The sequence below is a fragment of the Rhinoraja longicauda genome, chromosome 31, assembly GCF_053455715.1.
Source record: "Rhinoraja longicauda isolate Sanriku21f chromosome 31, sRhiLon1.1, whole genome shotgun sequence".
Classification (NCBI taxonomy): domain Eukaryota; kingdom Metazoa; phylum Chordata; class Chondrichthyes; order Rajiformes; family Arhynchobatidae; genus Rhinoraja; species Rhinoraja longicauda.
The window spans coordinates 9,289,742-9,303,804 of record NC_135983.1 but is presented as its reverse complement, the minus strand read 5'-3'; the positions used below and the strand labels follow the sequence as shown (position 1 = coordinate 9,303,804).

The following is a 14,063-nucleotide window of genomic DNA, read 5'->3' as shown; positions in this document are numbered from 1 at the left end:
ATCGAAGGCTTTCTGAAAGTCCAGATACACTACATCCACTGGCTCCCTCTTATCCATTTTACTTGTTACATTATCAAAACATTCCAGAAGATTAGCCAAGCAAGATTTCCCCTTCGTAAATCCATGCTGACATGGACCGATCCTGTCACTGCTATCCAAATGCACCACTATTACATCTTTAATAATTGATTCCAGCATCTTCCCCACCATCGATGTCAAGCTAACTGGTCTATAATTCCCTGCTTTCTCTCTCCCTCCTTTCTTAAAAAGTGGGATAACATTAGCTACCCTCCAATCCACAGGAACTGATCCAGAATCTGTAGAACATTGGAAAATGATCACCAATGCGTCCACGATTTCTAGAGCCTCCTTGTGTACCCTGGGATGCAGACCATCAGGCTCTGGGGATTTATCAGCCTTCAGTCCCATTAATCTACCCAACACCATTTCCTGACATATGAATTTTATTCATTTCCTCCGTCACCCTAGATCCTCTGTTCCCTAGTACATCTGGGAGGTTGTTTGTGTCTTCCTTAGTGAAGACAGAAACAAAGTACCTGGTCAACTCACCTGCCCATAATAATAATAAATAGGTTCCCCATAATAAATTAATCTATTTCTGTATTCTGGGGAACCACAATTGTCTTAACTAATCATTTCCTTTTCACATACCTAAAGAAGCTTTTATTATCCTCCTTTATATTCTTGGGTAGCTTACCTTCGTACTTCATCTTTTCTTCCCGTATTGCCTTTTTAGTTACTTTCTGTTCTTTAAACGTTTCCCAATCCTCTGGCTTCCCAATCATCTTTGCTATGTTATTTGTCTTCTCTTTTCATTTTATACTGTCCTTGACTTCCCTTGTCGGCCACAGTTGTCTCTTACTCCCCTTAGAATCTTTCCTCCCCTTTGGAATGAAATGATCCTGCATCTTCTGCATTATTCCCAGAAATTCCTGCCATTGCTGTTCCACCGTCATCCCTGCTAGGGTCCCTTTCCAGTCAACCTTGGCCAGCTCCTCCCTCATGCCTCCATGGTCCCCTTTGTTCAACTGCAATACTGACACTTCTGATTTTACCATCTCCTTCTCAAATTGCAGATTAAAACTTATCATATTATGGTCACTACCTCCTAATGGTTCCTTTACCTTGAGTTCCCTTATTAAATCCGGTTCATGCGCAACACTAAATCCAGAATTGCCTACTCCCTGGTAGGCTCCAGTACAAGCTTTTCTAAGAATCCATCTCGGAGGCTCTCTACAAACTCCCTTTTGTGGGGTCCAGTACCCAACCTGATTTTCCCAGTTTACCTGCATGTTGAAATTTCCCATAACCGCCGTAGCATTACCTTTGTTGCATGCCAATTTTAATTCCCGATGCAACTTGCACCCTATCTCCAGGCTACTGTTTGGGGAACTGTAGATAACTCCCATTAGGGTCTTTTTATCCGTACAATTTCTCAGTTCTACCCATAATGACTCCACATCTTTGGATTCTATGTTACCCCTCACAAAGGACTGAATTTCATTCCTTACCAACAGAGCTACCCCACCCCCTATGCCCACCTGTCTGTTTTCCTATTTTCGATAGGATGCATACTCCTGAATATTCAGTTCCCAGCTCTGATCCTCTTACAGCCATGTCTCTGTAATTCCCACATCATACCTACCAATCTCTAACTGAGCCCCAAACTCATCCACTTTATTTCTTATACGTCGCGCATTCATATATAACACTTTTAATTCTGTATTTACCTCCCCTCTCGCACCTATTTCCTAGAAATAGGTTCCTATTTCACCTGCCCTTCCTCTCTTATCCTTTCTTCAACTTTCTGTCCCAATAATTTGGGTGCCTTTCGTAACTTTACCTGTACTCTCTTTCCCTTTAACTCCATCCTTATACTTCCAATTTGTCGTCCCCTCCTCCCCGATTGTGGTAAGTGTAGGTCGAGAAATGGAGCTAAATGTGATGGTCCATGAAGCAGGAAGGCATTCAGGAAGGCATTGGCCTTCATTGCAAGGAGGTTTAGAGTACAGGTGTTAAGGGTTGCTTCAATTCTATAGGGGTTGACAATGATACATGTGCCCTTTGGTCTCCATTTCCAGACAGTGTAGACTTGGTGTCTCAGGTTAGAATGAGCATGTCTTACGAGAGTGAATTTAAGTGGCTTGCATCCTGCTGTGCAATTATCTTACTAGAAACAGAAAAATGTGAAAGAGATTGACACATTCAACGCTGCCAGATTGTTTCCACAGGTCATAGAGTGATGCAGTGTGGAAACAGGCTCTCTGGCCCAACTTGCACACACCGGCCACCATGTCCCAGCTACACTAGTCGCACCTGTCCACGTTTGGCCCATATCTCTCCAAACCTTTTCTATTCATGTGCCCGTCTACCTGTTTCTTAAACGTTGGGGTAGTCCCTGCCTCAACTACCTCCTCTGGCAGCTTGTTCCATATCCCCACCACCCTTTGTGTGAAAAAGGTACCCCTCAGATTCCTATTAAATCTTTTCCCCTTCACTGTAAACCTATGTCCTCTTATCCTCGATTCGCCTACTCTAGGCAAGAGACTCTGTGCATCTAATTCACCTACTCTGGGCAAGAGACTGTGCATTTAAGAGGCTGGAGAATCTTAACCCAAGAGCATTGTCGGGGAACTTTGAAAGCATAGCAAATATGAGAGGGTTGCAACCTACTCCTAATATTCTGGCATACTGGAACACATTTTTATCATGTTGAGCACAAGTCTCTCAATTGAAGTTTGTGCAGCTAAGTTAGTATATTATCTGCAGGTTGATTATGTAGAGTGCTACTCTTTATGACCTTTGAAGCACTAGCGGCCAAGATATTCCTTCATATGCCAGCACTATTCAGCTATCCTGTGGTTGGATAGCAGAATGGGTGTTTGTTAATTCAAAGTGGAGACGATCTAGTTGGTCCTGAACAATGTAATTTACAGACTGCAACTATTCATACCAAAGAACTGCACGTATTTTTCAAAACTTGCATTGAGGCAAACATCACTGCAATGAAATGGTTTACAAGTTAAACTTAGTTTAGAAATACAGAGTTGAAGCAGACCCTCCGTGCCACCGAGTCCACGCTGACCGGCAGTCACCCCATATGCTAACACTATCCTACACACTGGGGACAATTTACAATATGACCAAAGCCAATTAACCTTTCAAACATGTACATCTTTGGATTGTGGGAGGAAACTGGAGCACCCGGAGAATGCACACAGTCACAAGGAGAATGTACAAACTCCACACAGACAGCACCTGTCGTCAGGATTCAACCCAGCTGTCTGGAGCTGTAAGGCAGCAACTCTACCTGTGGGCCACCTTGCTGCCATTTAGAGATACAGCGTGGAAACAGGCCCTTCGGTCTACCGAGAGCCTGCCGACCAGCAATAAACTACAAAGCTGTGGCTGTTTGGTTCTATTGAAATAGGATTACTCTTGAGGCCTACAAAAGCAACAGTGGAAGTCTGACCTCCTGGGAGGCTCTTGCACTATCGTTCTGGCTGCAGTCCTTGGATTTTGGAAGTGGAGTGCCAACTTCCCAGCAGTTAAGCAATGTAACCTGTGTGCTGAATTAATGCCAAGTTAGACTAGGCACCAGTCCAACCATACATTCATTTTATTGTAGAGGAGTGCATTGGAGGGTGATAACTTTTGGTCATTTGCACTCATTTGTTTTGAGATTTAGATTTAATTTACATGGCTAAGTAGAATATAGATAGATAGATAGATAGATAGATAGATGGATGGATGGATGGATTGATTGATTGGTACAGGTGTCAGAGGTGATGGGGAGAAGGCAGGAGAATGGGGTTAGGAAGGACAAAGGTCAGCCGTGATTGAATGGCGGAGTAGACTTGATGGGCTGAAGGGCCTAATTCTGCTCCTATCACTTATGATCTTATGAGTATAGCACAAAGACATGTCTGCGATCCAAAATGGCTGTGCCAAACATGATGGCGAGTTAAACTAATCTCCTGTGCCTGCACATGATTAATATCCCTCCATTCCCTGCACATCAGTGTGTCTCTCTAAAACATACTGTGTTAAATGCCATTATCGCATCTGCCACTTGAAGTATGTTCCAGGCACTCATCACTTTGATAAAAAATAACTTGTTCCGCGCATCTCCTTTATATTTTGCGCCTCTCACCTTAACGCCTTCTAGACTGTGACACTGCCACATTGCGATGACGTTTCTAACTGTCACACCTATCTATGCCTCTCATAATTTTATATACTTTGACTCGGTCTCTCCTCATCCTTGACCCAGAGAACGCAATCCAATTTTGTCCGACCTCTCCTTATAGCTAATATGTTCTAATCCAGGCAGCATTCTGCGAAACATCATCTGCATCCTCTCCGAACTCTCCACATCCTTCCTGTAGTGGGGCGACCAGAACTGCACACAATAAATACTCCACATGCAGCCGAGCCAAAGTCTTGTAAAGCTGCAACATATCTGATTATTGTACTCGATGCCCTGTCATATCATATCATATCATATCATATATATACAGCCGGAAACAGGCCTTTTTTTCGGCCCACCAAGTCCGTGCCGCCCAGCGATCCCCGTACATTACATGTCCTAAGAAGAGAGCATGTCATACTTTGTCTTTACCACTCTATCAACTTGTATTGCCAATTTCGGGGAACTATGGACTTAGACCCCAACCACAATAACTCTGTACATCAATGCTGTAAATTGATGTAAAATGCTTTCTTTTTAAAACAATCTTTAAGGTTTCATCGTCAGATGATTTTCAGACATTGTCTTTAATTGCAGGTAAGACTGAAGGTTAAGTGGCTGTCAAAGGGCTTCTGGAAGTCCCTTTGCCGACCACCTTGGGCCAGGCTGGGTCATATTCCCGCTGCAGGTATGAGTAGGTAGGGCAGCCACACTGTTTTGCACCATTTATTTTCAGCAGCTTCAGGCTTTCTTAAAATATACAAGAAGGATGATGAGAAAACTAGTGCATGAATGTAGAATATACAGAGAAGGTGACATATTGCTGTAAAATGAAAATTTTCTAATCCAGGAGTACTTTTCCATGAACACATATCAGCAAAGAGGCTGGTATTTATTTATGAAGAACATCTGAGTGTAAGACCTTGCAAGGTGTAGCAAATCATGTCAAACTGGAAAAGCGAGAGAGAAGAAAATCCATAATTTGCTATTTGGCTTTTAAGAGGGGTTTAAGAGGAGTGCTTCCTGGAGCAACATGGAGCATTGACTGAATAACATGGTAACAGATGGATCTGTTGAAATAGATAAGTAAAGTCAATAAACTGGATTTAGTGCAAAAAAAGTAATCCAGGAGATCGGTGAAATTTTCTAATGACTGAACTTTACTTGTATCTAATTGATTCAGCACATGAATCTTTTGGGCAAACTTAAGGCTGCAGAGTTTAACACTGTAGGAGACTCTAATAAGTGACGCTTGAGGGTAGCTGGTGTTCTGTGATATTGGTCTTTATCCATCAGCAATAATATCCAAACTTTAGACAGGCTCTGATTTAATTTGGAATATCTTTATTGCATACGGCTAGTAGACAGCAGATGGTTTTATCTTGAGAAGGAGAAAGAAAATTGTCCATTGAAGATATTCAATTATTGGGGATAAACAATATGTTTTATATTAGTGAGTAGAGCAATGAAATATTTTTGCAATTATTAGTTTATAAAGTACATTTCAGGGTGTGGTTTTGTGTAGATTTGAAGTGCAGTGTTTTGCTGACTGATTTCTTAAAATATTTTTTTCTGGGCTTGGGGAATACATTAGATGTTGTAAAAAATAATGTTGAAATTATGAGCTCAAATCAGTGAAGGAACTATTGTATTCTGCAGGAAGTTGCATTGTGTCTGTTGATATTTCAATAAACCAGTTTTAAACTGGTTCATTGTGTGTTTGAGGCTTCATCACACCCATATTTGTCCTGTGCATGGGTGTTGTTTCCCATGCAGTGCACTGGGGCCATTTCAACCTAATGTGACTCTGTTTATGTAAGTATTGTAACAGATCTTTTAGCCCAATTGCTCTGTTCCTGCCTGCATTATTCAGGGGCTTTCTCGATGATACTTAATTTAACCCTGTCTATATATCTTTCTATTTCTTTGTACTTGCTTCATACGTCGTATGCCTTATTGAGTTTAAGGGTGTAAAAACATGGGGTGAATAATTTCATCAAGATTGCGCCTTCAACGATTTCATGAAATCTGAGAGATATTATTGCTTAATATTATTTTTTTTAAATGAGAATTAAAGGGAAGAAAAGTTTATTCAATTCAGCATTGTTCTTTCTATGGAAGTTACTCACTTTTGACCAGAATTAACCATGCAATTACCTCAGTTCAGGACAGGTTATTGTCTCAGGTTGTGCCAGCTCCCGGGTTATGGGACGTCGAGCTTGGATCACTCCCCTGCTCCATATCCTGTGACATTTCCAGTATGTCCTACGCAAATGTACAGAAGAACCGCAGTACATAGACTGTGACTTGACTGGTGCGCATGGCACGTATATATTTCCAATGCTGTGCTGTTTGAACATTGAATGCAGTGGCTGAATTTTTCTTGTACCTGAAATCGCTCTAGGCAGTACTAGGGCAAAATGATTAGACAGTAAATTGTCCAGGCTTAGACTTTACTGCTGTAAAGGTGGCATTGCATGTGTTGAGTTAGAGGTTCAGCATTCTCCCTTTCATCGTCTGTTCCTAATCTAGCTCTGGTCTGCCTTTCTTCCTGTTGGTATAATTTGCTTTTCTGTGTTTCTCTTCATCCATGCGACACTTCTGCTGAGTACAACTCTCTGCCTCTGAAAAGGCATTAATCAGGAATTGAGTACTGTGCTTTTAATTCACTTCAATTGCGACTGATGCACAAGGAAGGTTGTCTCTCAGCATCAGACTGCCTGTGGTAATTTGAGGACATTGATAGGAATTGGAATGGAGCCAAAGCATCATAGCGACAGATCAGAACTAGTTGATTTGTAAAACGTAAATTAATTCCTTTTAGACCTGATAGAATTATATAAAATTATAGAGGCATAGATAGGGTGGACAACAACCTTTTTCCCAGACTGGAAATGTCAAAGCTAGAGGGCTTTAATGTCAAAGGGACAAAGTTTAAAGGTAGTGGGTGCCTGGACAGTGCTGCCAGAGGTGGTGGTGGTCGAAGCTGATACAACAGTAGCGTTGAAGAGGCTTTCAGATAGAGACACGGATATGCAGGGAGCAGAGGAATATGGATCGGGTGTAGGCAGAGGAGATTAACTTGGCATCCGGTTCAGCCCAGACATTGTGGGCCAAAGGGTCTGTTTCTGTGCCGTACAGTTCTTTAGGTTTAGGCTTAATAATTCCATGCACATCGAGGTACAGTGAAAACCTTTTGTTTTGCATGCTATCTAATCAAAACAGATCTTATAGAAACATATAAAATTCTTAAGGGGTTGGAGAGGCTAGATGCGGGAAGATTGTTCCCGATGTTGGGGGAGTCCAGAACCAGGGGTCACAGCTTAAGGATAAGGGGGAAGTCTTTTAGGACCGAGATGAGAAAACATTTCTTCACACAGAGAGTGGTGAGTCTGTGGAATTCTCTGCCACAGAAGGTAGTTGAGGCCAGTTCATTGGCTATATTTAAGAGGGAGTTAGATGTGGCCCTTTTTGCTAAAGGGATCAGGGGGTATGGAGAGAAGGCAGGTACAGGCTACTGAGCTGAATGATCAGCCATGATCATATTGAATGGCGGTGCAGGCTCGAAGGGCCGAATGGCCTACTCCTGCACCTATTTTCTATGTTTCTATGTTTCTATCATACTACACATGAATGCAATCAAGCCAAACTCAAGTTCAAACAGGTAGAGCAAAGAGAAAAATAGAGGACAGAATATAATTCTCAGCATTGTAGTGTAACAGTTCAAGAGAAAATGTCCAATGTCTGCTATGAGGTATTGGAGAATCGGGAATGTATCCTAGATTATGGAAGGAATATTCAGACGTCTAAAAACAGAGGGAACATCACAGAATTACTGAGCTGTATAAATACTGATCTATGATCTATGCAGTTGAGAAGGTAAAATGTCAAAAACAAATTGGGGTCGTTTAGTTTGTTCTGCTGGGAGCTGGCATGGGCTGGATAGGCTGGATAGTTCAGAATAGCAGGCAGCAATAAACAAATTTCGGAAGACCAGAATTTCTCAACTGGTCTTCCGAAATTTGTTTATTTCACGTCTTTGTCAGATGAAGAAATACTGAGGGCGAGGGAACGGACTAGCAATAAAATGGCAAGTTGAACACCTGATTATAAAGTCAAGAATGTTTAATTGTCTTGTGTATAGACAATGGGATAATTAAATTCTTACTTGCAGCAGCATAATAGGCCTGTCAACACAATACACATAGATATTTTATTGACATTTTGTGTATTATATATTAATAACCCCAATACCAGGACGGAAAAAAACCCTCAGTGCAACCAAATTCAGTCTGGTTCATGGTTGAGTAGTGTTGTGTAGTGTTTAAGGACCTGATGCTGGGAAGAAGCTGTTCTTGAACCTGGTGGTCATGGTTTTTGGACTCCTGTACCTCCTTCCCGATTTGAAGTGAGAGGGTAGCTAGCTAGGGTGATGTGGGTCTTTGATGCTGGCTTCCTTCAGATCCCTTTTGATGGTGGGGAGGTCAATACCAGGCAGTGTCTACTGGGCAGGTTTGTGACAGATAATGGTGGAAAGGGATTTCCATAGGAAATGCTAACATTGGTCCTTTCCATGGAGCATATGATCTGCATGCTACTTTTACAGTTTCCAGTGGGTGAATCTATACCTGCTTCGTACTTTAAATTATTGAAAGATTGGGGGGACATTGGGAGGAGCACCAAAGGTGAACCCCAGTTCCACAATTGTTCAAAAGTTAACCAGGCTGGGAGTTTTTCAGGTTATGGATCAATCTCAGTTTTCACCAAATGCACCAGTTACTCTTGCTATTCAGCATCTCTGAAATTGCTTGGGCTTTCCTCCATCTTCTGATCTGACCATTTTATTTTTGGAGTTTCTGAAATTGTGCTTTATCACTACGATTTCCTGCAGCTACTGCTACTTGCTGAAATAGCATTCTCTTTTCCTGTTCTACTTCAGTCGGTGGTTGCTGCTAGTGAGTGATCAAAAAATGTAACTTGTTTTGGGTGTAGGTTGCACGGTATTAGAAGTGTTTGACTCTACAAGTGAGTGCATGGTACTAATGGGAAGGTATGGATCTCAGATACTGCTTTTATCTTTTTGACATTTTAATTGCTTATTTACTTTACCATCCTTTAAGTATTTAAAGCTTAATTTTCAATTGTTTGTCTTGCCATTTTTTTTTTTTTTTTTTTTAATGAGTCACCCTTGTTTTTCTGCAATATAATGTGAAACTTTGTAGAAGTAAAAATGGTTTAAACGGCAAACAGTAATGCCGGAAAATGACAACTAGCCTCCGCTCCAATGGTTTCCTAGAAGTAAAATAGGATTTGTAGATGTGCTTTAGTTTGGGTGCACAATTTAAAATAATGTTTGCATTTATTTGCAGCACCAAGTGCAATGTGATAATAAATGTTGCCTACCTTGTGTGTGCTCATAGATAGTTGGAAATGGAAGTGAACAGCAACTCCAGATGGAGTTGGAAGATGTATTGATGGACTCGTCAATGGAAGGTCAAACAGGTGCCAGGGAACCTTCAGAAGCAATGCCAACCTCTGCAACAAGCGAGGAGTCACTGACTGAGGACATTTCATTAACTCCATCGCCCGTGTATTCAGGATTAATGGTGGTTGCCCAGAAACCAGAAATGAGCCTGCCAATTAAACCCACGCAGGACGGTAAGTGGAATTCTCAAACCAATCGCTGATCTAAAGGGAGCAGAAACCATTGATCTTGATCAAAAGAGTAGGGTGGGTGGGGGGGGAGGGAGTGGTACCTGATGCAGTTTTCTGTAAATGCAGAAATACCGATGTACAGTGAAAGGCTTTGTTTTTTTCTGGCTATTCAATCAAATCAGATGATACTATGTATGAATACAATCGTCAGAAAGTAGAGTGGAGAGAGAGAGAGATACAGAGTGCAGAGTATTGTTTCTCAGCATTGCAGCGTAACAGCTCCAGAGAAAAAGTACCCCCTAGCTTATGGACAGAGTTCAGAGATGTGATAAGAGAGGGGAGAATGCTGTTCTGACTGGTGGTGTGTGCTTTCAAGCCTCTGTATCGTCTGCCTGACGGGAGCAGGGAGATGATTGAATGACCAGGGTTGGGAAAAATGAGTTAATACAATGTAACAAACTTTTCCTCAAAATTTATTCTGTCTTCACACCTATGGTTTTTAATTAAATTGCTGATTTTTTAAATGTAAAACCAGTATTTTAATTTTTTTGATTTAGAGATACAGCGCGGAAACAGGCCCTTCGGCCCACCGGGTCCGCGCCGCCCAGTGATCCCCGCACATTAACACTATCCTACACCGTAGGGACAATTTTTACATTTGCCCAGCCAATTAACCTACATACCTGTACATCTTTGGAGTGTGGGAGGAAACCGAAGATCTCGGAGAAAACCCACGCAGGTCACGGGGAGAACGTACAAACTCCGTACAGACAGCGCCCATAATCAGGATTGAACCCGAGTCTCCAGAGCTGCATTCGCTGTAAGGCAGCAACTCTACCACTGCGCCACCGTGTTGTACGGTTAAGTCATTGCAGTGGTTAAGTCATTGCAGGGTTATTTCTAAATTGAGGGCTCCCACTGAAAGGCCAAATTCCCCACTGTTCAGGTTAACACCATTCAGATTAAAAATGTGAAACCAGATTGTTATAAAAACAAGGAGGGGGGGGGGGGGGCAGCAAGAGGAATCTGCCAGCCTTGGTCTATATGTGACTGAAATGCCACTCAATTGTCACCAGAAGGCCCACTGCAGTTTAATATGTTGGTTTGCCACCACCTTCAAGGACAAATGGGTTTGGGCAAAAAATGCTGTCCTCTGAGTGAACAAGTGCAAAATGACATTGCCCACATTGCAAAAATGTTTTATTGTCATATGTTTCAAAACGGCACACTGAAATCATTAATCATTTAGTCGTCAACTACTGCATTTTCATACTTTCAATATAATAGGAGACCATTTGGCCTATTGAGAACAGGCCAGTTTTCAGACCATCCCATTATTTCAGTCGCCCACTTATTTCCCTGTAAACTGTTCACTCTCCCTTGTCCATGTAGCAGTCCCCTGACTTTTTTCCCTACCAGTCACCAACATTCAAGGTAATTTACACACCAGCGCACCTTTAGGATAGGGGAAGAAAGTGGAGCACCCAGAGGAACCGACTCATTTAAAGAGAGAACAAACAAACTACTTGCAGATAGCACCAAAGGTCAGGAGTGAACCCAAGTCCCTAGAGCAGAGAGGCAGCAGCATTATTTCAAAAGCCACTGTTCTTTTAATGGAGGAAAATGGGGAGAGGGGAATGTTTGTGTAAGTTACCTAAAATAAGAGAATTCAACATTTATACCGTTGGTTTGTAAGATACCCATACAAAATATGAGTTGCTGTTCCTCCACTTTGCGTGTGGCCTCACTCTGGCAATGGAGGAGGTCAAGGACAGAAAACTCAGTAAGGGAATGGGAAGGGGAGTTAAAATAGTTAGGAACCGGAAAATCTAGCAGGACTTGGGAGACCGAGCATAAGTGTTCAGCGAAAATGTTTGTCGAGTTTGCGCTTGGTCTCACTGATGTACAGGAGCCCACATCGGGAACGCCAGATGCAGTAGATGAGGTAGAGGAGCAGCATGTGAACCTCTCTCATCATAAGAACTGAATAGAGTCGAGGGGGGATGTATAAGGGCAAGTATTGCGGTTGCTGGGGAAAGTAACTGTGGAGGGATGGGTTTGGGTGGGAAGGGACGAGTGAGCTAAGGAGTTGCAGAGGGAGCAGTCTCTGCGGAAGCTGGAAAGGGGTGGAGATGGGAAGATGTGATTAGGTTGGAGGTGACAGAAATGTCGGAGGATGGTGTGTTGGATGCGGAGGCTGGTGGACTGAAAGGTGAGGATCAGGCAAACTCTGTTCCTGTTGCGTCTGGGTGGAGGGGGAGCGAGAGCAGATCTACGGGACATGTGTGAGGAATCCATCTCTGACAGAAGGGGGGGGGGGGAACCACGTTTACTAAAGAATGAGGACTTCCTTGTATGGAAAACCTTGTCTTGGGAGCAGATGCGGCGGAAATGGAGGAATTGAGACTGGAGGATCGTGTCTTTGCAAGAGGACATTAAAGATTAAACATTACTCATTAAACTCGGCTAATACGTAGATAACTCTGAAGAACTATTATGTCCTGCGCTTTAATTCCTAAATTCTTGTTCTGCAGATTTTGCTTATGCCATGTTCCCATCTACACATTGGTTTTCAGAGCCTGTTATTTGCTCCATGTGAAATCATGATTAAATTTATGTCCAGGTTTGCTTATTCCTTCTTTGATTGCACTATTATTCCAACACTTTGTTCGGCATTAAACAGCACTAACCTGTTTCCGATTCTGCTCTGGCTTTGCAGAAATTGGAAGAGCATGGTTCAAGGAACATTGATCCATTTGTCTCTTCAGAGCTGAGGATTCCCCAACGAGTCCCAACCTTTTGTCCCTCGAGCTTAAGGCCGTCAATAGGATGAAAGGATGTTGAGTTTGGCTGCACCGTTCAGTTCCCAATAGCAATGAACCAATGATATTTAATTGCTCTGCTCCATACAATAACTGGCACCGTCATCATTTTCTTTAGGCGTTGAGGCTTAAATGTTGCCTAATCCGCATTTTATTGGAACATGGTATTTCCTCCTTCCTTCTGTGCTAATGGAGGGCAAGTGCTGGAATGTAATGGCAGAGAAAGATAACTTTGTCATATCTCTGGTCGTGTTGCATTGTTTTAGCGCATTACTTTACTGCACTCTGCTGGCAGAATCCTTGTAAGTTCAATGCAAACACCTTTTACTGTTTATGAAGCACAGTTCCATCTCCCAGAGATAAGAGGCAGGATATCCAAGCACTTCTTAATAATTTGTATTTAATTGGAATAAATGTTGCATACAGATTCAAACTAAGAAATTTGATTAAAATTTGCTTTGCAGTCCATGTATAATTGAAAATAATTTAAAAGGATTGATGTAACTCTGACTTGAAAATATGTCGCAAGATTAATTTAAATTGTTTATTTCCTGTTTCCACCCATAAGGTTTCCTATGAGATGGTAGACTTGGGCTAAGAGAGTCTAATGTTTTAATTTATTGGAAAACAATATTAGCTGCCATTAGAAGAATTGAAAGTACATAGATTGGTTTTGACTGCAGCCTCTGTGTGTGTGGCACCTTTTATGAGTTGTGAATCTCATGAAAGTGTAATCGGATAAAATGTTGTGTTAAGCTGGGTGGAGTATGGATGATGACCCTAAGCTTGGTTTACAATGTAAATCTCCAGCATGGTGTATTTAGACATTTGTAGAGCTAACATCATGATGGCCAATGCATTGAAGGGATCTCGAGATATGCTTCTGGAAGAGTGCTAAAGCTAAGGATTTATAAGGCACTGGTCAGATCACATTCAGAATATTGTGAGCAGTTTTGGGCCCCATATTTGAAGAAGGATGTGCTGGCCTAGGAAATAGTACAGAGGAGGTCTACGAGAATGATCCTAGGGCTGATTGGGTTAACGTATGAGGAGTACTTAATGACTCTGGGTTGGACTTGCTGGAGTATAAAAGGGGGATCTCATTGAAATTTACTGAATAATGAAAGGCTTAGAAAGAGTGGATGTGGAGATGATGTTTCCAGTAGTGGAAGAGTCTAGGATCAGAGGGCACAGCTCAAAATAAAAGGATGTGCCTTGAGAAAGAAGATGAGGAGGAATTTATTTAGTCAAAGACGGCAGTGGAGACCAAGTCATTGGGTATTTTTAAAGTGGAGATTGATCAGTTCTTGATTGGTAAGGGCATCAAAGTTTACAGGGAGATGGTAGGAGAATAGGATTGAGAGGGAAAAATAGAT

General features: G+C 42.0%; 1 protein-coding gene across 5 annotated transcripts in view; it reads left to right on the top strand.

Moving 5' to 3' along the window:
* rabgap1 (RAB GTPase activating protein 1) overlaps positions 1–14,063 on the top strand; it is a 168,965-nt gene that overhangs the window by 35,198 nt on the left and 119,704 nt on the right. For all 5 annotated transcript variants that reach the window (XM_078426232.1, XM_078426229.1, XM_078426233.1 and 2 more), the window contains one exon: positions 9,631–9,868. In XM_078426232.1, coding sequence (XP_078282358.1) covers positions 9,631–9,868 — 238 coding nt within the window. The remainder of the gene's footprint in view (positions 1–9,630; positions 9,869–14,063) is intronic.